The 26376-nt window shown below is 38.3% G+C and overlaps 1 protein-coding gene across 4 annotated transcripts in view; it reads right to left on the reverse strand.

The window, feature by feature from the left end:
- Positions 1-26376, reverse strand: part of PPHLN1 (periphilin 1) — a 141899-nt gene that overhangs the window by 61348 nt on the left and 54175 nt on the right. For 3 of the 4 annotated variants that reach the window (XM_074942186.1, XM_074942188.1, XM_074942187.1), the window contains 4 exons: positions 19665-19918; positions 10986-11068; positions 4879-4998; positions 1462-1602 (listed from right to left, as the gene is read on the reverse strand). In XM_074942186.1, coding sequence (XP_074798287.1) covers positions 1462-1602; positions 4879-4998; positions 10986-11068; positions 19665-19918 — 598 coding nt within the window. The remainder of the gene's footprint in view (positions 1-1461; positions 1603-4878; positions 4999-10985; positions 11069-19664; positions 19919-26376) is intronic. The other variant, XM_074942189.1, reaches the window with a different exon arrangement.

Below are 26376 nucleotides of genomic sequence, written 5' to 3' on the forward strand. Positions count from 1 at the left end.
CAACCTTTAAGAACACAGAACCCGTCACAGTGACTGCACCTGTTTACAGCAAATGAAACAGGAAAATATGATAGCTAACTTCTTTAACCACCAAGCCTGAGGAAACATAGGTAATGTTCCACCAAAAGTGGAACAGACTGACTGAGAGTGAAGATATTGGTCCTTTGTGTGACAATTCAGTAGAGGCAAAGTATACTAACACCAACTTAGTAGGCCAAACAATAAGACAGTAAGAAGATGAAGCCTACTTGAAATCCAGGTGGAAAATGATGACTTAACTACGCTCTTTAAAGGCCTGGGGAAAAGATCAGCGGCATGTTTTACACTGTTACCAGTTAGGCACTGTGAGAAGGATTGTTTGTCCATCCTTTCTATCCCTCACAGGCAGACTATGCCAGCACTCTAAAGCAGAGCAAATCTGAAGTAGACCCAAAATTCTAAAGTACTGACTGTAGCTCTCTAATTTGGGCATAAATACTTAAATTCAGCTGTACTAGAAACTCTTGCGTTAACATTAACGGAGATATGGAAATACTAGCACTTCATCTAACCTTTCAAGACAAATGAAAACTGATGGGCTGATCTGCATCTTTTCCTCAACAAGGAAGTGGCTGAGCATCATAAGCAATGAGTAGAACAAGGACTACCCATCTCTGCTACGAGAAGGAGCTAGTAGTGGAAACATTTCTTTGTACTAACTCAATGCACATTGTAAAATATTCAACAGAGAAAGCAAGAATGTGACTTTAGAGCAAAACAATATGTCTTGATAGACATTTTTCTCCCCCATCCAGCTATAAAATATTGCAGCCAAAGCAAAATCTAACCTATTAACACTTAGTTATCTTCAGATGAAAACAAAACTGCTTTGAGATTCAAATGTAATATTTTTAAAAAGAGAAACAATTGTCAGCAGATGAAACTCAAATTTTTAAACATTAAATCTTATAGAAAACGACAATGAAAAAATAGTTTCTGATCACTTGATGTAATGTAAACCTATGATTAAATTAGTAATAATATATTAAATGTTCTGAATATATAACATCTGAATATGAAATAACTCATCAGGAAGCAGCCATTTTTCTTAGCTTCATATTTTTTTTATTGAGAAAGGAAGTCAAAAGCTGTGTGTAAAGATATGGGAAAGGACAGAAATGTTCTGTGTTTTTAAGGTAGGTCTTGGGGTTTTTTCAGGGAAATATGTTATATGGATATAGATACGAACAGTTCCTTCCACTTCCAAAAAAATCTGAATAAATATTTTTGGTAACTATGTAAAGAAATATTAAAATCACTGAAGTTTTCTATTAAGAAATAAGGGGAACTATTTGGCAAAAATGTAATATTATGCCTTAAGGGGTGGAGGGGGGAAAATGCTGTATATTTCTAGCCAGCTACAAAAAGTCTCAACAAACCATACATGCATTATATTGCCAGCAAGAAAGCTAAAATGCTCACCTGTTCAATCTCTTTGGTTTTTGTTGCAATTGCTTTCGAGCGGCCAAGAAGCTGGTTGTCTTCATACAATTCTGTACTGTCTGTTATATTTGTCTCTGTTTCTTCTGTCCGTTCAACATATAATGGAGCTGAGGACCCCGCCTTAAAAAAACCATAAGTAATATTTACATTTTTGCTCTAGATGCATTAAGTTCTACTTGATACTATTACTCAAATACCATTTCGCTCTTTTTCAGAAATTGATCAGTGCAAAATTTTTACCACAGAAATTTGAAAATTACACAAAAAGATACAAAAAATTGATTTTTTGACATTGAACACTTATGGATATGACATCAACAGATAGTTAATTTATGAAAATTTACACTTTTAGTAAAATTCAAAAATGCTCTGTGAATCAGTCCCTTGATCATGTTGGACATCCCTATAAGAATCATTTACTTGCCCTTTTTCTGAGAAGTTGGAAAGATGATGCTGGTAATGCCAGCAACGTCAAAACTAGAAATCAACAATGAGGGGTGTGGTGAATCTGCTACAGGCCATCAGGCAGGATTACAGGATTGAAAACTTCATGGAAGAACTCTTGTGGCATTCAAATGTACAGGATAAATATTGATGCGGGGATTTAACTACCTAGATATTTGTTGAGTAACAAATAAAAACATGCACCAAGAGGATTCCTAAATTAATTAGAAGATGATTTTTGAAAGTACTAACAATGTGCATGGAGCTGTCTAAGACAGAAAATATGTTCATGACCTATGGAGTTTAGACTCCAACTAGAAAAAGCCATCTAAATTTACTCTGTACTGATAGGAAGGAAATGACTGAGAATGTGAGGATAACAGGGAAACTGAGAAATAATGAGTACAAGTTATTTGAATGCACCATCATATAGAAATGGGTTCACAGAACAGTATCGTTAAAGGGTGATTAGATTTTATAAATGCAAAATTGATGAAGAAATCTAGTAAGGCTTGACAGAAGTATTCTCCATTGTGGAAGATGACTAATAAATAACGACTAATGAATAATAAAACATCATAATTAAGAGGAAGAACACAAGAAAAAGAAAACAGCTAGCATAGTCCTGAGGGCCCGTTTAAAACTCGAGACAATATAGATAATTTAAAAAGCAAAGTATTGTTACTGTACTAAATCTTGTAATGTTGTCTCCCATTCATTTGAAAGGGAGTTAAGCATGCTAAAAAACGTTAATTCAAATAAAAATAGTTCAAACAACATTAAGAACCAGACCAAAAAAAAATCGGTATTAGAAAAATCTAAAGCAGCCATTACGTTCTTAGCTCATTTTGTTGAGCCAAGGTACTGTGGCACAAGATGTTAGCCAGTATTTTGATATGGGAACAAACACAACCCTGGCTTGGAAAATTTCTTTAAGACTTCATAGTCAGAGAACTAAATTTTTAAGCCCTGGTGAAAAATACCCTTGCTGCAATACCTCCCCTCAAAGCCTCAGCTCAAACCCCCCATCTATTTAACTTGCATTCCCACATTTTCATTTCCCAAACCAATAAATCAGCTCTGTCTCCTGCAAAATTGACAAAATATCCTAAGTAAAACAAATTCCTGGCTCCTCCCACATCCCGATTCTCTCTCTTTCTGCTTTACAGAGCTGATGCACAGAAAGCTCTTGGCTTCTCAGCAGTTCTCCAGTGTACCACTCCGTTTCTTCTTCTCTCACTCTTCCCTCCCTTCCTCTTAAAAAAATTTCATTCTGTTTCCCTCCTCCTCTAAGAATGGCAGCTTCTGCTGGTCTGTTCCCTGAGTTCCCTCTTGTTGAAAGAGCAGTGATCACTCTGCTGCTCCTTTCCTGGAGGGGAACCATGGCTCACGTACATGACTCAACCCACTTGCCCAGTTAAAATTTTCAACCTCCCAAGGTGAAGTGTACATATTGCACAATATGCAAATGATCAGATACTATAGTGCTGGTACAGCTGTAAATCCTAGACAGATATAAACTTTGACTCAATCAGCTGAGTTTTTGAGACATTATATTTGACTTATAGTATTGTACTACATGTTTTCATGGATCATTATTAAAGGAAATTTTATTTTCAGAATAAACATGCACAACAATATTAGGAACAAGAAACTTCCATCCAGGCCAACATGACCGACAGTAGCTCAGCATTAACTGATTTATCTGGAGGCCTAGATTAATTCTGTGATAGGGGCATAATATTTGGTATGGGGAGCAAGGGCAAGGGGGCTAGAAGAACTAGCATGAACTAGGTGCACAACAGGAGATAAGGCCTTCAGTCTCAAGAAGTGTTGGGGAGATGGGAGAGCAGAGGCAAACGAGCAGCACAGTTTGGGGCCCCAACATATTTCAATCTGCCAAACAGGCTTAGTTCTGGCGCTAGTAGGTATTTTGATGTAACTTCTCCTGCCCTGGAAACATACATACACACACAAGCACCCTCTTTACAACCTTTCTGAACACTGCTATTTCACTAAAGTAGTACTAGGGAAGAGAGGCAGAACTGTGGCTCCGTACTTCCTGAAGATGCACTGAGTTAGCTTCAGGATCTGCTATGTCTTCCACATGGTCCAGTACACAACATCCACAATTTTACAAACAACATTCTAAATAATAAATATAAAACACAGACACACACACACTTAATACAGTAATCATTTCTGTGTAAGAAGAAAGTTATTGTCATTATTATGATGTACCTAATCTACAAGAGAAAAGGATTATTCCTTCAGTCTAATTCTTTTTAATGCCAGAAGTATGAGAACCACAAGGAGAGAATTTCAATAAATAATACACAGACTATTTTTGTTATTTTCCAAATGATTTACACATACATGTAACACACACATATACTAACTATATATTTACACAAAAGGACTCGTCCGAATTTAACATTCTGAGCAGATGTTTCCTATGCAGGAAAGAACCAAATTATATGTAGGAGTTTATATAAACAGTAACAGTAAGTGCTACTTTATTTTTCTCTAAAATGACTAACTGTAGAATCTAATTCATTCATATTAAATACTGGAAGACCTACTACAAATTACCAAATTTTGCCTCTCAAAATTCCCTTGCACCTTTAGGACCCAATCATGCAAGGAGCTCATATGAGAGAACAGGGGTCTGCCAGCGCAGGACTTCCTGCAGGTTTGGAGTCTTATTGTATTCATCATAGTTCAGTGTTAATTCATACTATGCTAACAAACTATGTGAATTTTTCAAAAATAATTAAATCTCAGAAGCAGAAGATCTCTCTACAGCATTCTCCTTTTAAATATTTTCTGAAAGGTGGAGCTCTACTATCAACTCTTTGCTGAATTGCATATTTTATAAATCATAAAATGCAGGTAACCAAAATGTTACTCTTGCAATATTTTTAAATAAATATGAGAATATACCAGTCTTACATCATATTCAGTAATATCAGGTAAATTGCTTTCATCGGCCTTCTCTGATTTTTCAGCTGCCCATTTGCTTGCAGCCTCTGCAAGTTCCTTTTCAGACAGCCTGCTGCTTTTATCCAAGACCTGTACAAAAAAATGAATGTTACAGGTTAGATTTAATATAAAAATACCTTGAAAAGTTCAAAGCAGCAATTATTCAGAATCAGAAACAATATTTTCAAAATGGGAAATAAACCATGGAAGTCATGTTTGCCTACTGGACTAAGAATTAGAAAAATCCCCAAACCAAAGAATATGCATTTTACTATACTAAAAAAAAGGGCAAACTTTTCAGACTTATTTTTATTAAGCTCAAGGGAAACTAGACAAGGTTATGTAGCAGAGAAAATGGAAAAGTGATGATTTAGGACTTTAGAATTAAATTAAAAATATAAAGAGATCAATAGGAAGCAATGTATAAATATGCAAAAAGGAGAAGTTAGACCGCAAAGGTAAGATTTGTTTAATAGCGCTGTCTGGTTTGCAAGGATAAAAGGCTATAACAAATCTAAATACAAATAAAGGATAAGTATTATGTACAATACACAAAGGAATCTAAGTTAGTTTGTCTTTTTCATCAACAAAAGTTGATTCAATAAAAGATACCATCTCATCCACCTTGCCTCTAAGTTAATTAAGTTAATTATAGCAATCAGGAGACTATTCTGTAAATTATTTAAGTTATCAGAAAACTGCCTTCATTAAGACCACTAATTTTTGAGGTGAAAATGTGGATAATGTAGAATACAAGTTACCAATGTTTTGGGGTCTTTTTAATCTACCTTTTCAAATGGAAATGGTCACATCAATAGTGTTTTAGAAATGGTCACCCACTAAGTGCATGATCTTGATTGTTTTGTTTTTGTGAGTGGTATCCATTACAAACATCCATATACACAGGAAACAACACCCAGTCAGGAACAGCTATCTCCCCAGATCTTGCTTCAACCTGGTATATATTTTATGTACATATTATTTACAGAAATGTGTTCATCTAAGACTCTCGGTGTATGTATAATTATATTTAAAAAAAAAAAACTACACTACCAATTAAGACCAAAGTCCAAAAATGGTAAGAGTTTTCTAGATTCTCTGAAGTTTTGCCACCACTCCCACAGCTATTCATCTTGTCTCGCGCTTTAAAAAAAACAACAACACTGTGAAAACAAGTGTTTCTTACACCATGACTTGAAGGTCAATACATTAACAAAATGGTAGGCAAAGCAAATTCTACAATAAGACTACATCTCCAGATTCCTCATGATTACACCCACAGACTCAGTTCTCAACTCCATGGTATCACACAGAAATAGAATTGGCCTCTGAAGTAAAAAGGATCAAATCCCTGTTAGGCTTTATAAATTAAAGTCAACACCTTTGGCTGAACTCAGAAAAGAACTGGAAACTACTGTGGATCATGGAGTACTGGTGCAGTGTTCCCTCTTTTGTATGTAATCTTTACAGAAGTCAGGAGGCATTGCAAAGAGAGAGCAGTCTGAGGTGCATGGGAAGGGAGGTGATAGATCTCCCCCTCCTCCCCTAGCACACTGGCTCATAAAGTGAGCAGCCCAATCCATTTTTCCCAGCTGCTCAAAGCTTCCTGCACATACCCCAGGAGCAAATATCCAATCTTTCCAAGCTGCTCAACTTTTCTATAGTCTTTTTGTGTCGGAAAGAACACTTTCAACCTGACTCCTTCTTCAGTCTCCAAAAACATCCTGTACCATAGCTCCACTACAATCTCCTCCCTTTCCTTGACTGCAGTCCTTGAAAATATTTTAAAATAAAATTTTACCCTTGTATTTGTCAGTAACAGTCAGCTCTGCACGATATGAAGATAAATTCCAATTCACACCATTTATATAATTTCAATAACCCACAAATAGGAACCCGTAGGATATCAATATCCATGGATTACAGCAAAGAGAATCTGGCTCAAAAATATGTAATTTAATTCTTATAAATCATAAGTAAGGCTACAATTATGTCACAAAAGTCGCAGAAGTCATGGAATCCATGATTTTCAGTGACCTCTGTGACATTGTGGGCCCACACAGCTGACCAGCCGCCCTGCAGTGTGAAAAACTGTTATCTGACTGAATGTGCTACTTTGGGTGTACTGAGCATGCTCACACGAACTGAGCATGCTCAGTAACATCTGCTGAAGCCAGCAGTGGGAGACCCAGGCAGCAGCCCAGCCTCCGTGGGGGACCCCTGCAACTGACTGGCTGCCAGCATGGGTGGGGACCCTGAGCTCCCCAGCTGCCACCGCTGGCAGGTCCCCCCCTTGCATGCTCAGCTGCCACAAGCAGCTGGTCCCTGCAGCTCCCAGCTCCTACAGGCGGAGGAGGGGCAGAGCGCTGGAGCCTCCTCCCTCTCCATTTTGTCAGGAATGTTTTTAGTAAAGGCAGGGACAAGGTCACAGCTTCCGTGATTTTTTGTTTCTTGCTGGTGACCTGTCCATGATTTTCACTAAAAATATCCAGGACAAAATCGTAGCCTTAATTATAAGTCAATAAATGTAGATACAAAGAAATCTCCAGTATACTAAGTATAACATAAAAGTAAAAAGATCCAAGGAGGATTAAGTTACAGTGAACTAAATTTAAAACCACTTTCCTTCGGATTGAAAGCATCCGCACAGGGTTTAATATGCTATAACTTATACATATTGACTAATCACCTTTAATTGAACCACCTTAACTGTCCAAATAACTTTCTGCATGTAGCAAAGCCCTCAGTGCAAGTTGCATTTAATTGATACTTTCCCAACATAAGTCAAGTTTGATAATAAAAACAGGAGTTAGATACTATTTTATAATTAGAAAACAATGTAAAGCACAAATCTTCAAAGTTCTTCTAAGAAGTTTTAATTCAAGAGCTGTGAATATTGCCAAACTTTTTTTTCAGTATGCAAAATAAAGCTCCGACATCATTTCTCCAACAGGCTGCATAATTTAAAAAAAAACAAGTTTGGTTACATAAATAGATTTCACGGCCTAGTTCCTCTAGACTTGTTTTAAGAGGAAGGCAAAAGCAAGTGTAAACAATCCCCTATTCCACAGTCCCAACTAATCAGATAATCATAGAATATTAGGGTTAGAAGAGACCTCAGGAGGTCATCTAGTCCAATCCCCTCCTCAAAGCAGGACCAACACCAACTAAATCATCCCAGCCAAGGCTTTGTCAAGCCGGCCCTTAAAAACCTCTAAGGATGGAGATTCCACCACCTCCCTAGATAACCCATTCCAGTGCTTCACCACCCTCCCAGTGAAATAGTGTTTCCTAATATCCAACCTAGACCTCCCCCACTGCAACTTGAGACCATTGCTTCTTGTTTTGTCATCTGCCACCACTGAGAACAGCCTAGCTCCATCCTCTTTGGAACCCCCCTTCAGGTAACTGAGAACTGCTATCAAATCCCCCCTCATTCTTCTCTTCTGCAGACTAAATAATCCCAGTTCCCTCAGCCACTCCTCATAAGTCATGTGCCCCAGCCCCCTAATCATTTTCATTGCTCTCCGCTGGACTCTCTCCAACTTGTCCGTATCCCTTCTCTGGTGGGGGGACCAAAACTGGACGCAATACTCCAGGTGTGGCCTCACCAGTGCCGAATAGAGGGGAATAATCACTTCTCTCGATCTGCTGGCAATGCTCTTACTAATACAGCCCAATATGCCATTGGCCTTCTTGGCAACAAGGGCACACTGCTGACTCATATCCAGCTTCTCGTCCACTGTAATCCCTAGGTCCTTTTCTGCAGAACTGCTGCTTAGCCAGTCGGTCCCCAGCCTGTAGCGGCGCATGGGAGTCTTCCTTCCTAAGTGCCGAACTCTGTACTTCTCCTTGTTAAACCTCATCGGATTTCTTTTGGCCCAATCCTCCAATTTGTCTAGGTTACTCTGGACCCTATCCCTACCCTCCAATGTATCTACCTCTCCCCCGAGCTTAGTGTCATCTGCGAACTACCTGTTCAGCCCGACAATCTAGCCAGCTTTCTATCCACTTTATAGTCCATTCATCCAATCATACTTTTTTAACTTGCTGGCAAGAATACTGTGGGAGACCATATCAAAAGCTTTGCTTAAGTCAAGATATATCACTTCCATCACTTTCCCCATATCTACAGAGCCAGTTATCTCGTCATAGAAGGCGATCAGGTTGGTCAGGCATGACTTGCCCTTGGTGAATCCATGCTGACTGTTCCTGATCACCTTCCTCTCCTCCAAGTGCTTCAAAATAGATTTCTTGAGGACCTGCTCCATGATTTTGCCGGCGACTGAAGTGGGCTGACCGGTCTGTAGTTCCCCGGGTTCTCTTTTTTCCCTTTTTAAAATATGGGCACTATATTTGCCTTTTTCCAATCATCTAGGACCTCCCCCGACCGCTCCAAATTTTCAAAGATAATGGCCAACGGCTCTGCAATCATATCAGCCAACTCCCCCAGCACCTTTGGATGCATTAGATCTGGACCCATGGACTTGTACATGTCCAGCTTTTTTAAATAGTTCTTAACCTGTTCTTTCACCACTGAGGGCTGCTCACCTACTCCCCATGCTGTGTTGCCCAGTGCAGCAGTCTGGGAGCTGCCCTCGACCGTGAAGACCGAGGCAATAAAAGCATTGAGTACTTCAGCTTTTTCCATATCATCTGTCACTAGGTTGCCTCCCCCATTCAGTAGAGGTCCCATACTTTCCCTGACCACCTTCTTGTTGTTAACACCTGTAGAATACCTTCTTGTTACACTTCACATCCGCTGTGAGCTGCAACTCCAATTGTGCCTTCGCCTTCCTGATTACACCCTGCACGCTCTAGCAATAATTTTATACTTCTCCCTAGTCATCTGTCCAAATTTCCACTTCTTATAAGTTCCTTTTTGAGTTTAGGTTCACCAAAGATTTTACTGTTAAGCTAAGCTGGTTGCCTACCATATTTGCTATTCTTTCTGCACTTTGGGATGGTTTGTTCCTGCACCCTCAATAAGGCTTCTTTAAAATACAGCCAGCTCTCCTGGACTTCTTGCCCCTTCATATTAGCCTCCAATGAAATAAAAGACTTAGCTTTTGAATTATTTTCCATTTGTTGTTTTATACCACAATTTTAAATTTTAACAGAATTTTGCATTTAACTGTTTGTAACTGCATCACGCTAAATTTATACAAGATTTAAACCAATTAGTGTCCATAAAACAAATTAAAAAAACTGATTTTAGCTAAACCTGTGCAAATTTGGGGTGTCAAAAAGTCTATCTCAGTTTCCACATCTATAAAGTTACGAGACTAAAGCTATGTCTACACTGGCAATTGAACAACAAAAGTTTTGTCTTTCAGAGATGTTAAAGCCCCCCATGAAAGACAAAAGTTTTGCCACGACAAGTGCCAGTGTGAACAGTGTGTTATCAGCAAGAGCGCTCTCCTGCTGACAATGCAAACGTTGCTCGTTAGGGGTGGAAGATTTTTGTCGGCAGGAGAGCTGACAAACAGCAGCTACGCTGTGTGACTTTTAGCAGCACGGCTGTAGCGATAGTCCTGTTGCTAAAAGCTGTGTAGTGTAGACGTGGCCTATCACTCACATATCCTGGAGGGGTGTTGAGAATTAGTTAATGTTAGCACACCAGTTTGAAAATCATGAAGAACTGCGTAAGCGTGAAGTACTCGGAACGGCAGAGCACTGCAGAACTCTGATCAGTCCTTTCAATTAACTGTTTCCGCCTTTCACACCTTTTTCAAAAACACTAGTTAGTCTTTCGCTCAGGATTTCCATGGTTTTTAGTATTTCAAGGGAAAGTTTTCTTAATTGTTGTCTAAAAAGTGAACTCAGAACCTATGCTGGTACACTGAACTACCTGTGGGGGATGCCATTTTCTTTAAGATCCTGTTCACACATGTCCACATTTCTCCTTACTCCAGGGGAAGCTGTTGAATATAATAAAACACTCATCTTGCTTAGTGGCGAAACACACTGCCACTAACTGTCAAACAAGAAGCTAGGAATCTGAATTTAACTTGGATCCTCCCATGGGAAGTACCACTATTAAAAACAAGAACAAAAACAACAGAAACATAGTTCACCTTTGAAGAGGATACTGCTGTGGAACCTGATGGGGATGTATCTCTTGACGTTTTCAGTGACTGAGCAGAAGGTCTCTCTTTACCTATAAAAAAGAATAGTTAGAAGTTGTGTACTCTCTCTCTCTCTCCACACACACACAGGAGAGTGAGTGCCTTGCAAAACTGTAATGAAAATTTACCAGCCCATGCACAAAACCTATCTCCTCATCCTTTGATGATGATAATAATCTAATGCTATTCTACTTGCTTATCAAAAATAAAATTGTCTCTGGCTAAGAAGATGAAGAGTAGCTTTTTATAAGGCTGACATTTAGAAAGACTATTTTTCTTATTTCCATTATTTAACTGGAAGAATATTTCAGCTTAAGATTGTTGGATATTGTTCTATATTCCTGTAAGAAGTGAAATGAGAAATTCTACATCTTTTCAGTGTTAAGCATCGTGTTCAGTCACCAATCATAGGACCAAAACCAAAGCTTGGGAAATTGGGTATTCACAAGGGCAGGGTTAGCAGTAGAATAGGAAATTCTGCAAAGCAATAAACCCAAAAAGTCCCAATGACAAGTGGGGATCCCTTTGTAGTACCAGGGTCTTACTTCTCAATGTTCATGCCAACAAAATTAAAACAGGAACAACTAGCAGCTACTGTTCAAAATGCAGTCATGAATAATCTTGCCAAATGTCCGTTATGAGAAGCCTGCAGCAGCAGCAGAATACTTGGCAAAAGCATAGACTAATACTTGGCATATATTTAATTAGAAAGAGAAATAAATTGAAAGTAACCTTAATTTATTAAATATTTTTAAAAACCCTGATATGAATTACTTTAACAAAACTAATGACAACTAAATACGTTTGTAATTGAAGGACCCAAGTAATGATATGTAGCACGAGTCATTTCTAGTGAGCTATTTACTTTGTATGTTGCAAGATGATGTAAATTAAGAATGCACCCACCACTGTGCATTTTTAAATACCAATATCTGAAAGAATTAAGAAATTGAAATATAAATAAATATATATTTTAAATAGATCTGGAATGTTAAAAAAAAGAAACATTTATGAGTTGCCCCTTTTCTCTCTCCACAGATTTTCAGGATACTCTGGCTACAAAGGATAGAATTTAACACCAACCTAACTGGGTGAGGAAAAAGACCAAACAAGCAAGTGACAGCTGCTCCCCAACTGCAACAAGATACAAAAAGCAGCTGCCTTAGCAGTTTCATATTTTATCTGATCTTTCAGTATAACCCTTCAAGATACCCTCCATACTTGGCCATGCAGTAGAAACTGTTTATCTTGTCTGTACTATCTTACTCTCGCGACAATGGCCATCACCTCTTTTTGCTAATGTAACTACTTTATTGCTTTTCTTACGTCAAAACAATAAGCCTACTGTACCCCTCAACTATACCTAATTGCAAGAAGTAATTTTTTTATACATATATTTAAAGTTGTTCTACAGAAAAGCCCTGATCCTGCAAGCTGCTCCAGGTGGAGTGGCCCCCTTTACCCATGTGTAGACCCACTAAAGTGAACAGGGCAATGTGAGTACAGGTGCCCACCCACGTGGAGAGCCTTGCGGGGGGGGGGGGCGCCCACATTGGTGCAGTCTATTACTGTAAATTATGGACATTACAAGTGAAGACCATGACATTTTACCTACCAAGCTCCTCAAGGCAGAGTATCTTTGCAGAACACATCACCAGTGCTAAAATAATAAACAATCCCCCACCTCACAATAAGCTCCCCCCACCCCGTGTTTGTTTTGTCCCTCATTTGAGGGAGGGGTTGCTCATATTTGAAATACAAGGCAGTCACATCTAGCCATTGCTGACTAGAGAGCTATCCAAACTACATCTTTGACAAAGATTTAGATCCTTCTAGTTCTTGTCATAATATATCACTAGTCTTTTCTTTCTTTATTTGGCCATGACTCTCTTCAGGTCTAAATGACAAATTTATGTTTTATTATATTTACATACAGAAGTCAAACGTGCTTTTCATTATCTGCTTCCAGAGGCATTCAGAGCACACAACTAGCTGGCCCTTTAGACCACCCAGAATATTAACTTTATTTGATATCATACCTTTCATGTTAATGAATCAAAAATGTTTTACAGATTTCACAATGGTTCCAAAAATATATATATTATTGAGGGACTGGGCAGAAAAATTATGTAAGTTAGAATGAAAGAGCTGAAGAGTCAATGAGGATGAGTCGTAAAACAGCTAATACAGACAGATATAGCAAAGGAAACTGTTCTCACACCAAACGGCGAGTCTGTGGACCAAACTGAAAGGAGGCAAGCACTAGATGAATGGAAGGAGAAGGAAGTGTAGGAGGGAGGATGATATTATGGTGGTCTTGAACAGGTGTGTGAGGAATTAAAGACAAGGAGGGCAGTTTTAACGCTACCCTGAAAAGGACAGACAAGCCCTAAACAATTAAAGGTAAAAAGATAAAGTAAAATACATCTCTGAACAGTGCTGTTCAAGTATGTTACAGACTCGCTGATGGACAATTCAACTGAGCCCCATATAGTCATTCGATTTCTCTCACCATAGATGAAGTCAGGGAAAGGAAGAAGATGAACCACAGTAACTAAGGAGATTCTGGAGTTGTTGCCCCAGCCAGGGAGGGGACAAGAGGCAGTTTTAGCCGCAGGGATACCCTGGAGATATTGTACGAACCAAGAGTAGCTGATAGTAAAGCAAGAGAAGAAAGAAGACCCTCAGCTTAATCAAAGACTGTGTTGCCAACTTGGATTTATTTTGATTTTATTGTGAATTTCTCAACATTTTATTGCCAGTTTCATTATATTTGTTTTTTCTTAAACCCCCAGCTTCTGGACTCATGTGACACTAGTGGGCAGAAGTAATTCAAGAAATACACAGATTCTAAATCAATGTATTTGGCAGGTCTTCATAAATAAAAGCAGAAATCCAAAGGCAAATACACACAAAATTAACAAACAGATGCAACAACTTTGTGATTCAATTGTGGAAATATGTAACATATTAAAAAGACTATATACTGTATTAACCTCATAAATGATAGCGGTTTTAGGTCTAACTTGACACGAGTAACTGGACGTAAGACAGACCTCATTTCTCAGTGGGCACAATTGAGAAAGTGAATGGAAAATTAGGTTGTAAATAAGGGTATAACAAGCATTAGGCTAGAATCAGTGTAGCGAAGATAAGTAGGAACACTCTGGTACACGGGACAATGGACAAGGTAAAACTGGAATGTAGAGATCTGGTTATACATGAACAGCACACGGAGAGAGCATTCTGAAAAGTAACCAAGCCAATCATTAAGCACATGATGCACTGTATAGTTATCGTAATACAGGAGCTAGTAATAATAATGAATAATAATTGTGCTTACTAGTCATTCATTTCCCCCCACTGAAGCACCTTGAAAGCTGTTGAACAAATTTTAAATATAAAATAAAATATAAAATAAACAGAAGCAAGTATATAAGGAAAAGTTTTGCTGTGTAACTTCAGATTTGTGATGTACCCTGCATCCACCCCACCGCATTTGAGCCTGGCCAGCTTGGGCATAGCGGTGCTATACACCAAATAAAGCCACCTAGCGTGACAAATTCTGGAGTCAACTGAGTTTTGGAGAATCAAGTGGAAGAGATCCTCACAGTGGTATGAAACTTGTAAATAATTCAGATAATTAGAGAGCTAACAAAAATTAAATTTAGGAATTGTAGTGATCCCAACTATAGCAAATGCTGTAAAACTCTTGATAACTCAGAGGGCAAAACATCTGCAAAAAGACATTATGGTATATTAGTTAAATATACACACACCCCAAAGTCCACAATATAAGCAGACATGATAATGACATGGATGTATTAAACAACATCATCATCACCATTATGGGCTGTAAAGCTACTATAAAATTGAATTTTCCAAAGAAAAACTCAGCAATTTTAAATCTTTCACACACAAACCCCACCACCACCAAAGCTTAGTATGTACAACTTGCAGATAACTACTAAAATTTTGTAATCATATAAAGCTGATGTCTTCAATTGATATTTCCAACAACAAATGCTCTGTATTTTGGCTATTTCATATACTGCTATGGTGCTTCAAGAACTGTCTGAATTTTATTTATATCTTGATTGAACTATAACTCTGCTAGGGTGGGTTCTGTTTATTGTATATTTAAAATTTGTTCAACAGCATCCAAGGTGTTTCAGTGGGGAGAAATGAATAACTTACAAGCACAATTATTATTCATTTTATATGAAAGATGCTTCCTTTAAGGTGTGTTATGGAGGTACTGCGCTTAACCCCATCATCTGATGTACTGTCACTATACCTGCCACAAAGAGCACTGTTGGCTTCAGATGCTGAAGCAACCTCTTTCCTGCATCCACACCTGGCAGACAAAAATGTGGTGCAACACATCGAGTGAAAACTGATGAGGAACGGGAGGTCCAGGAATAGCTGAACTTTCAATGCAGAGTGAAGCAAGACGTGGCTGTTTACCAACAGAGTCCAAAGTACAATTCTGCTCTGAAAAGTGACCTTGTGAAAAACAACACCTTAATATTCAGCTGCCAGCATGTCATATTTGCTCACTTCAGTTACATAAATACATTTTTACTTCTTATTCCTGTGAGCTGGGTGAACACATCAAAAAGTGAGAATACGCACTGGAGTCTATTCCTTCTCGTGCATGATCAGAAGTAGGAAGTACTAACTCTCAGTTACAGGGCCAAACAGTTACACCTGTGTCAACCTTACCAGAGGCAAGGTTGCTGCACATGTCACTGAGGGCTTCATCTGGCCTACAGAACCTTTTAAGTGATGGTGACACTCAAGAAGGAAAAAATATGGTTTGGCTTTTAGCTGTTATGTCAAATCTGTGGAGCTGGTAACTAAAAGAGAACATGTTTTTACTTGTAAACTGAGCATATCTGGCATGACAACATGATAGAAACAAACAATGGAATCCTAGAACGCCCCCAATAGATGAAAATTTTCAGAGTAAATCTGCACCGTAAGGCTTGGTTCAATCTAATATAGGTAAAGACAGCACACGGGGAAAGTAAATCTTTCCAATGGTGGTGGAATTTACTATAGACTACCTTTACTGAAAACATTCAAGCTAATCAAATGAATGCACAACAAAAACTTGGTTGTGAAAAGTTAAAGTTGCTATACATGGCATCCTTAACAAAACTGAAAAAACAAAGAAATGAAAAGTTTATACATTGCTGGATGGCTTATCTTTATTGTGCCACCATCACCCACAAGCACACACTTTACTACCACCGTAACTACTATGCATCCTACACCAAAACTTTAATTCTGCAGCAGGGATGGCAGCCTTCCAGCACCCCTTTACAAAATTACCCCCCTGTAAACTCACCAAATGACCCCTGAATCTTTCCATCTGCACATCCCCTTCACCACATTACACCCTCTAAACACCATCAGCTGGGTGTTCAGTGAAACTGGATGGGAACGTTTGGTAAAGGGGATGCTAGAAAAACAATAAATCACTTTTTCAAAATACCTGCCTTCTGATTTTTGAGGCTTTAGGAAAGCTACCCACCCTGAATGTGACAGGGAGCATTACAGATTCAAAATTCAACCTTAAATGCATAGACAAATGTGAGCATTTCTCCAATGTCTTCGAGGGGACTCCACTTACTGTCTCCTATCCTCTAAGATGAAGGAGCTGTCATTCTATTTTTCTCCTAATACCTGGGAGAGGAAAACCGTTCTATTTCTCTCCATCCTCTCCCACCATAGAACTATCCTAATTCCCTACTGATGGCCCTACGCCACACACCCTCTATGTTTCCATCTTTGTGCCATTCACTTTTCTGCTCCACTCACTTTCTCCCTTCCTGTTCGTCCTTCGCCTGTGTTTCATTTGGCCTTTCAGATTTGTCCTCCTTTACCCCTCAGCTTCCCATACCTCATATTCCCCTGCCCTTCAGGCTCTCTCCTGCATCCCTCCAATTCACCAGATCTACTCAACATTACTATCTCTACCAAATTCTGTGAGACAGAAAATGTTGTTTTAACGGATACATGTTGACAATAAAACATTTCAGAACAAGATTTCAGAAATGGCCCAAATTTAAATAGATCCTATTAAAAATATATACAAAAATGATGAAATCTTCATAGTAAATTAAAAGAACAAAACAACTAACACCATGTGAAGTATTACATTGAAAAGCTACTTAGACAGAAAAATAAATTATGCCTCATTTTAAGCCTATTTCAAACCTAATTTTAACTATGGAGTCACAACCAGCAATGTAATAGATAAACATAGTAGCTATAAATAGATGTGTAGTTTAGCAGATTAATATCATTTTCATGGCAGACAATAATTCATTAGAAGTAAAAAAATTAATCAGAAGGTCAGAAACCCCTTTAACTTACCGAACTCCAACTAAAAGCTATACAATCGCATTTCAACAGAATTATCTATAAAGAGTTTTCAAATCAAGTGACCCTGTCATTTACAACAATATGCAGGAAATGTGTATTTTTTGTATCCCCAATTTGCATCAGTATAGCTGGAGATGGAGAACTGGAACAGGACATTCCCCCCAAACCATTTATAGGAAGACATTCATGTTCCAGACCAGGTTTCTAGGATTGAGTGGTTAAGACCTGCATTCAGAGGTCATTGCCAGGTATATACATATTAAACAAAACATGTGGACCATGCACCCAGGCTCATGTCATAGAAGCACTGTGGAACAGCTTCAACTTTATGGGGAGCAAGAATAGGGAAAGCCTCATGTTACTGCTGTTGGTTGGCCTTTTTCTTGTAGATGCCTATCTGCAGACCCTGCCAGGTTTTGGTTCTTTAAATATTTCAAAATACAATAAAAGATAACAGGATGGGCTTTTTCTTACATGTTCTTCAAAGCAAAGATTTCCTGACAAACTATATTCAAACACTATTCTAACAAACAACTGAAGCCCTCTCCCCTCCGTAAGTAAACTATTCTAACTCGGTCATCAAAACAAACGCTTTCAGAACTACCAATTTTTAGAGTGCAAGCCATTTTTAAGAAAAAGTACCATGGTGCAAGCAAAGTTGCTTTCTTAAAAACAGTTTAATGGAGATAGACAAGACATCATTTAACTCTGGAGTAAAAGACAGCCCAGACGTTAAGTGTAGATATCCCACTTTGATTAATATAGCTGCTGCTCTGGGAAGCTCTTTGCCAGATTACATCTGCAGTGTGCTGTTAAAGAGACAATAACACTACGTCATCCAACTTGACATCTCTGAACAAACATGCAGTTAGTGACTAACACAATGTATTACAAAAAAAGTACAAAACCCCCGGCAAATTGGGAACATTTCTCTCAAAATGTGCAATTTTCTATTAGCCCAGACAGCAGGTTTTTCCATTAGACTTCAATATACGAGTGGCTATGTTAACATGCTGCAGAAGTGCCAAAAAATGTGCTTAACTGTAGAAAATTCCCAATCCCCACAACATTCCCCAAGTTTTAGACAATCTTCTCCTGTCCCTGATAATTATATTCTGCTTACTTAAATCCCTACTGGAGTTTCAGGAGGGTGTCATATTCTTTACTTTCTGTTCTAAACTTTTGTGTAGCCCTGCTGCAATTGTTAAAAGCCTGAGAGGTAGTCTGTATTTCAGTAGTGAGTGAAGAAACTCCTCTGTGTTTATGCACAGTTAGTTAAATGCTTTGGGATGTTTTGGGGTAAAAGGTGATATAACTGCCTGGTATGGGCACCCTGGAAAATCCAGGGTAAATGTCATATAACAACAAGTAAATCTGGATTTAAAATTAGAAGAAACAAAAAGAACACTGCTGCCAAAGCGGACAACAGATTTTACACAATTTCATTAGTATTTGTAAAGAGTACGAACAGAAATCCATAATCCACCTCATCTGCACAAAAAATCGTAGCAATAAGCACCTCAATGGGAAAGAAAACATACTTCCACTTTTGTTTGCATGTTTTTCATACATGGAGGTTCTGGATTCTTTTTAAACAGATATGGATCACCTTTCTGGGAAAAATGAACATTCAACCCTTTGGAATCCAGGCCATACATTGGATTGCCTAGCTTTAGACAAAGATTTTGCATTGATTTGAGGGTTGCAAGATTTAAGAGAATTAGAGTGAGAGAGTTAAATTGCTAAAAGAACCAATATGCATTGTTAGTACAAGTCTATGAAATATCATGTTCTTGAAAATGTAAGGATCTTTACTTTTTATTCTGCTTCCCCGCCAGAATATTTTCTTTTCTTCTCAATTGTGGGAAAAAAAGCCCTCACCTACTTGCTCATGGCAAAGCTGCCTGTAAAGGGATCCATCACAGCAGCAAAGGGAGAAAGAAACAGAAGAATTTGGTACTAAAGGAAAATAAACTACTGTACACAGAAAAGTCGTGCAGCTGATGGAACTGCAGTCAGCCTAGAGAGGCTGTTGAAAAACACCTGCAAGCTCCCTCAAGAGACCTTTACATATATTCATAAAGGAATAAAGAGCTCCCTGAAACATTTAATAAGGCAGGCAAAACATAATCAGAACAAAAAGTATAATGTCTTCATTATATAAAGAGAAAGATCTTATATAATGAGAATTAATTTCACCTCACTAATCAGTTTTCATCATTAATCCAGCATTACCTTGCTGAGAAATATTTCTTTTATGTAAAGATGACATACTTCTGCTATGCTGGGACTGGTGGAAAGAATAGGCTTTGCTTCTTTCAGGGGAGTAGCTCCTGCTGCTGACACTGGAGCCGGATCTGCTGTGTGGAGAATCCCTTCGGCTCACAGGCGATTCTCTGAAGAAAGGAGAGTCCCTCTTATGAGGGGATCTCTCTCTCAAATAATGAGAAGGATAGAAGCTTTTTCTTCTGAGGCCATCTCTGATGTCCCTTTGAAGGTAGCAGAAAAGATAAAATTAATCATTTCTCCTTACTCTGTTTACAGAAATTACAGAAATCTAAAAGTGCATAACTTGTAACAAAAGAGCAACTTTCTATCTCTGTAGTAAGTAGAAATAGGTCAGTCATTCTCTACACAGTAAATCTAAGACCTCCAGTTATCATTACGTACTAAGTAATTCTTGGACCAACTTAAATTGGTCAAATAAAAATTGTTAATCATACATCAAACGTAAGGAGATTTCTTCAGGTTTTCATTCAGTTCAACAGATTTTAGATCCTTTTCCAATGCCTCCTCATCAGATCCTCCAACTTATACTAGTTGGTAATTTACACAAACTACTGAAGATATATTAATAAAGTTGTATATAGCTGAAGGGGGAAGCAGATATTCACACAAAATGCAACTGGATGCACCTTTGGCATTTTACATTTTTTTTCTCCTGTACAGTCATTCCACTCTCTTTTTGGACACTATCCATGTTTTAATATGAAATTAATTAAAAACAAAAACAAACCAAAAGAGGAATCAGTAAGATGCATACGTAAGTACTGCTCACAATCTTTCACTGTTGTAACCCTCACTAACGCACAACTCTGGCCCGCCCTTTTGTTTATTGTTGTCCCTTGTTGTATTAAGTCTCATTTAGGCTTTGATCCTACACCCACTAAAGTCAATAGCTAGATCATCAGCTGGTGTAAATCAGCATAGCTTTACTGACCTCAGTGGAGTATGACGATTTACACTAGCTAAGGATCTGACCCTTAATATTTAACTTCTTTGGGGTACTTGTCATTTTGTTTGTAAAGTGCCATGAACATAAATGATGCTGTATACAATAATTCTGATTTCAAACTGTAATAACTGCAAAATTATAATTAGGGCTGCAAATCTGACATGACATTTTTTAATCAAAAATCACGGAACAGTCATGGTAAATTTACTATAAGTCATGGGTTTAGTTCCTGCTCCATGATTTTGATTAAAAAATGCCCTGACAAATAAGGGGGTCACCCACCACCTGGAACAGCACACTTTGCCCCAGGACCACAACCCTACTCCTACCCCATTGAGGGGAGGAGACCCTTGGAGGTGGAGGTGGGGGCTAGAGAGTGAGCCTGCCCCACATTCACCGCAGCATCGGCAGCTCCTATGTACCCTGGGGCTGGGCCTGAGGGTTGAGTGAGCCTGTCCCACACTCACCTTGGGCACGGGCAGCAGTGGCTGCCCTGGCTCCCTGCTCCAGGTGTCACAACCTGGCACATAAGGTCCCAGTGCCACTTGCTTAGGCTTGACCCTGCCGCCCCTCCATCACGATATGGGGGAGGCAACATGACGGCCAGATTTGAGTGAGTGGTTCGGTAATCCTGTGTCCCAGATCACAATGCCTGAAACAGGCAGCCAGGCCCATCCCCATGGGACACAGGAGCAACTGTTGCAGGGTGAGTGCAGGATGAGCTCACTCACCAGCAGCCCGCTGCTCCCTCCCAGAGCCTCCCATCCAAACCAGGCCAGCAACCCACCTAGAGCCTTCCTACAGGAAGTTATGGACAAATAGAAAAATCATGGTACCTCTGACTTTTTCTGTAACATGGCAAAACTGCAGCCCTAATTATAATAAACCAAAGCTTGCCAATAGCCAGGAATAGAACACTATATTCTGGAGCTTAAACAAAGCACAATGGTTATGTACAAGTTCTACTAAAATATATAAGCGAAAGTTCAAAAATAAAAACAATCAATCATGCAAAACGTCATAAAGTTAACAAGTGTGGAAACAAACACCAACTAAATCTAGACTAGGAATGTCCGTCAGAAGTTAATCTTCTCTGACCTTCAGTGAGCAGTCTATTCCCATGTAATAAAAGAAAACATTTTTTTTAACATTTAAAGTAAGCTGAATGCATGCAGCCTATTTTATTGTTTTCCTCCTCTCCCTCTTGTTTTAGGTCTACAATTTAATTGCATGAGTCATGAAGATCAGCAGAGAACCAATGTTCTGGTTTAGCACAGCATAGTAATAACCCATCTTCCACTGCTGGAGAAAAGAAAGAGAGCCCTCTAGCGTACAGTTACTGTAGGATGCTAGAGGTATACATTTGTGATTAATTAGGGCTTGTCTATGTTAGATTTTGTTTTGGTCTGTTTGTTTTTGTTTTTTGCACCGCTGCAACTACACTGATGTTGCTGCACTGGTGCAAACCCATAATATAGACACACGTTAGCAACAAGTAAAATGTGACTTGCCCTAGTGTGGCTTATTAAATGCAAGTTGCTTCTAACAATGTCAGCATTGGTGCAAAAAACCCAAAGCAGGCAAACCTTGAGGTTTACTGCTGCAAAACTGTCCGAAAAAAAATCACACTTCAGTACAAGATACAGAAGCATTTACATAAAACAGCATAAAACTAGCCATTCTTTCAACTGATTGCTCAAAGAACTTGTATTTCAATCATCATAACAGACAGAACAATATCAAGGAAATAAAATGTATCTGTATTTACAGTATTTTAATAAGAAACAAAAGTCAGGGTCAACCAAAGTGGTTCTATCATCTCTAGTTTCCTTCAAACACTAAGGCAACAGTCAGGCAAAGACGTGCCTTAAAAGTTAAGTAACTCCTTTACTGCTGACAAACTACGCAAGTGTATCACTAGCAGTTTGTAATACAGTGTCCATTCCAGGTAGATAAAATTACAGAAAAACATAATTTCTAGACGTATCTTCAGTTTTTAGCATGAACATAGCAGAGAATTGTGTTTAAACAAACTTAAGGGTCTGACAAATGCAGCAACATTTAGAGCTGTAATCTCATTCCATTGTGCCCAAGCAGCAATGCTGATTTCCACATTGCATGCTGTATGGCAATATTTGTATTAAAGCTAATCTTTAATTTTCCCTCTGAAACTTCTTGTGTTTTATTGGATGTCAGACTTCTAATGTTGCTGCATTAAGTAATTGTTATTTCTGGTGGCTTAATTTAAAAAGAAATACATTCGAAAAAAGAAGAGCTGTGTACATGAGAACAATTAAATACACAATAACCACCATTATTAATATTACCATAGCACTTAGGAACCCTAGTCATGATCACCATGTAGATGCCTGAATGTATGTGAACTTAATAATTATACATATTAGTTAAGTGATAAATACTTGGGAATTATTTTCTATTTTACCAATTTTTAACAAGCATAGTATTTGAAAAACTTTAACAGCTCCAGATACAATCTAGCATGAAAACTCATTTCCATAGTTCCAAGTTCTGCATAATTTACCTGAGTTTTCCGTAAAGGAGCTGTCAGGATACAGAATAATATGAAGCAATTATTTATAATGACATGCATATAAGAAATATGAAGAAAACAGCTGCTAAGTCATATTCTGAGATTTAAACTGGGTGTTTAAAATTTCTATAGTGTACAAACACAGACTTTTGATTTTTCTTAAACAAAACACAAGCTTTCAGACAGACTGGTACACCATGTTTCTGCCCAAAGCACATTTTTATGAGCAAGTTATCAAACCCCTGTAAACAGAGGACTTTATTATGGAAATGTTTACAGAACCCCAAATATTGCACACCTGTAATAAACACACTAATATTCATTCAAGCATTTACAAAATACTTTCTAAACAAACCTTCATTAGATCAGAGAGCAAAAAATGATGGGGGGAAAAAAATCAATGACAGCAAGAGTGTGATGGATCAAAACCGAAACATTTTGAATTTAATTTTTATTCGTGCTTTTATCATTCTTCATTTACATTGTTCATCTAGCCTTACTGAACTGTAATAATACAAGCAACTAAATAAAAGACAACTTCTGAACCATACAACAATAACTTCACACTTCTGATCACATTATTAATGCAACTGAATTTGTTAAACTGAACAAAACCACTCAAGTTTTTATTTATTTATTTCCAAACATATATTCCTTCCCCAATGTGAATACACTGGATACGCCTGCAGCTCAGCAATTAAGACACCATTTCAGCAAAGCACATCCTTGATATTTCAGCATATGCTTAAATGATCTGCTGAATAGGGATGGATTTAATCATCAATTCTCTGCTGAATTGGGAATTTAATACAGGACTAAAATCCCTTTAACGATTGAATTTAATCTCCACATTTTACACAAATAACTTCAGAGTACACAGAATTAATTTTCTATGTAATATTTTAAGACCCTGTATTGACATTTTCATCTCTACACACACACACAGAAAGGAAGGGTGGTAGGTAGCATCAGGGGAGGTCTTCAAGTGCCAATAGTGCCGAGCCACTGGGCTTTCACACAGAGCCCCACACGTTCCACATCTAGACCCACCACCACCGCCATACACCCTTTCCTTAAATCATCCACTCCATATCTCCAGTCACACCATTCTTCTCCACCATGCCTGCTCATGCCCTCACTCCTGATGTTGGTTCACCCAGCGCATTGTGCAGCAGCTTTGTTGGGAACTCAGGGGCTGTAAGCGGCCTTCTAGATAGGTTAGGGAGGTGAAAGGAGATGTGCAAGTGAGAAATCAGTTTGGAAGGGAGTAGAGAGCTCAGCTATGACAAACCACCAAATCACCTGAATACCTAGAAACAAAGCTGCATGTTAGTGGTCCAGTATAAGGGTGAAGATCTGTGTGGTAGAAGGCAGATAACAGAGGCCGACGAGGAACTGGTGAGTGGAATATAGAGGGGCTGCTGTATCATATAAATGCTTTTTTCTTTGCTTGTTAAGGGTTTCATTGGTGAGTTACACAGCCTAACAACCTTAACTCAAAGTTAAAGACATGAACAAGTATGTGTGATAGATCACAAACTTCCTTTCCCATCCTGAACAAATAAATACAGGGATGTGACTATACAAATGTTTATTGCTTTACTAGGCCTCACTATACCGCCCAACTTTCACACAAATGTGACATAAGCCATCAATATGTGTAACAAGTAACCAAAATGTGGAGTACTTCTTGGTTTTTTGTATGTCATGTCAGAATGGACAGCATTTCTTTTTAACTGCAACACCTGTTTTTAAAAGATATGTTTGCAGTGTGTGAATTAAAATCAATGGGGTTTTATTTATTTTTTTAATAAAGAAAACAGGGGTACTCCAGGTAAGATTACAAGGCTTTCCTCAATATTAAGGCTATAACATGCACATAAATATAAGTAGCCAAGAGTGGCAGAGGTGAGATTTATAACTCAGTCTCCTGGTTCCTGGCCATGTGCACTTTCTCCAAGATTAAGAGATTTTCTGATGGGAAGATGGGTCTCTCATCCATAGAACATTGCCTGAATTAGCAGTGAAGCATAACATGGAGCTTGACTCAGATGAAATGGAAAACATCCCATAAAATCCATTACACCTCATAAGTCTGAGCTTCCCAATACACACAGTAATCATTCTCTAGTTTAAACACCCACACAAAAAGTTCAAGAATCAATAACACCTCCTCCTCCAACATTCTACAAGTCTGAGAAAAATGAAATCAGAACATAAAGGAGAGGGATCCAGATATGTTAGTATTTCTCCCAGAACTCAGTAAATCTCCCTGTTAACGAAGTGTGCAGATCAATATGTATACTGAAGTAAATCACCACTGCAGTTTACTTATCATAATCCTTTGTTTTTTCCTATGAGCTAATCAATTCCATACTGATTTACCTTCTACTATACTGTACACAATATTATACTATCCTAGGAAGAAATAAAATGCATCTGGACCCAGTGACCTTTATTTGAACTCTCAACATATTACAAACAATGACAGACTTTTCATATCAATTGGCCCCGCAACATTTTATAACTAAGCAACTTTTTACAGTATTTAAATTAGGGATGCTTAGCTCACTGTTAGCTCAAATAAAATTCACGTAATAGATCCTGTTAGTTTAATCTTACCAATATCTTTAGAGTTGTTTCCCTAATTCACATGAAAGGGCTGCAAACAAGTAATTTGATTATGGACCATAGAGATAAGTCTTACTGAGATAAGAGTTTCTCTGTGTAATCAATATGCACTGCTCTAGTGGACTGCACATGAGTAAATTACACTTTAATTCTAATTTCCATGTTGTACAAGCCATTGTACACTGTGCAGGTAACTGTACCGAGCCCAAAATTTGCCATTGTGTATACCAAAACCTAGTAGAAAGTCTGCCAGACCTGCTAGTATTTTTCTGATGCCATCACAATTTGAAGGGAATACGGATGACTAGGAAAACATGAGGAGGATTTGGATATCCTTTTTCTAGGACTGTATAACTAGATCAAGTGCACACTTAACTCAGTTGGAAACCATGTTATTCCTGTTTGTACTTAGCAGTAGTGAAGACATCCTCTCCCTTTTCTAGGCTCTGTCAGTGAGGTAGCTTGGTAGCTATCCCACCAGCTAGAAACAGCAAAGTGAGGAGGAGTCTGAGATGGCAAGTCATAAAGGG

The sequence above is a fragment of the Natator depressus genome, chromosome 1 (assembly GCF_965152275.1).
Source record: "Natator depressus isolate rNatDep1 chromosome 1, rNatDep2.hap1, whole genome shotgun sequence".
In the NCBI taxonomy this organism is placed as follows: domain Eukaryota; kingdom Metazoa; phylum Chordata; order Testudines; family Cheloniidae; genus Natator; species Natator depressus.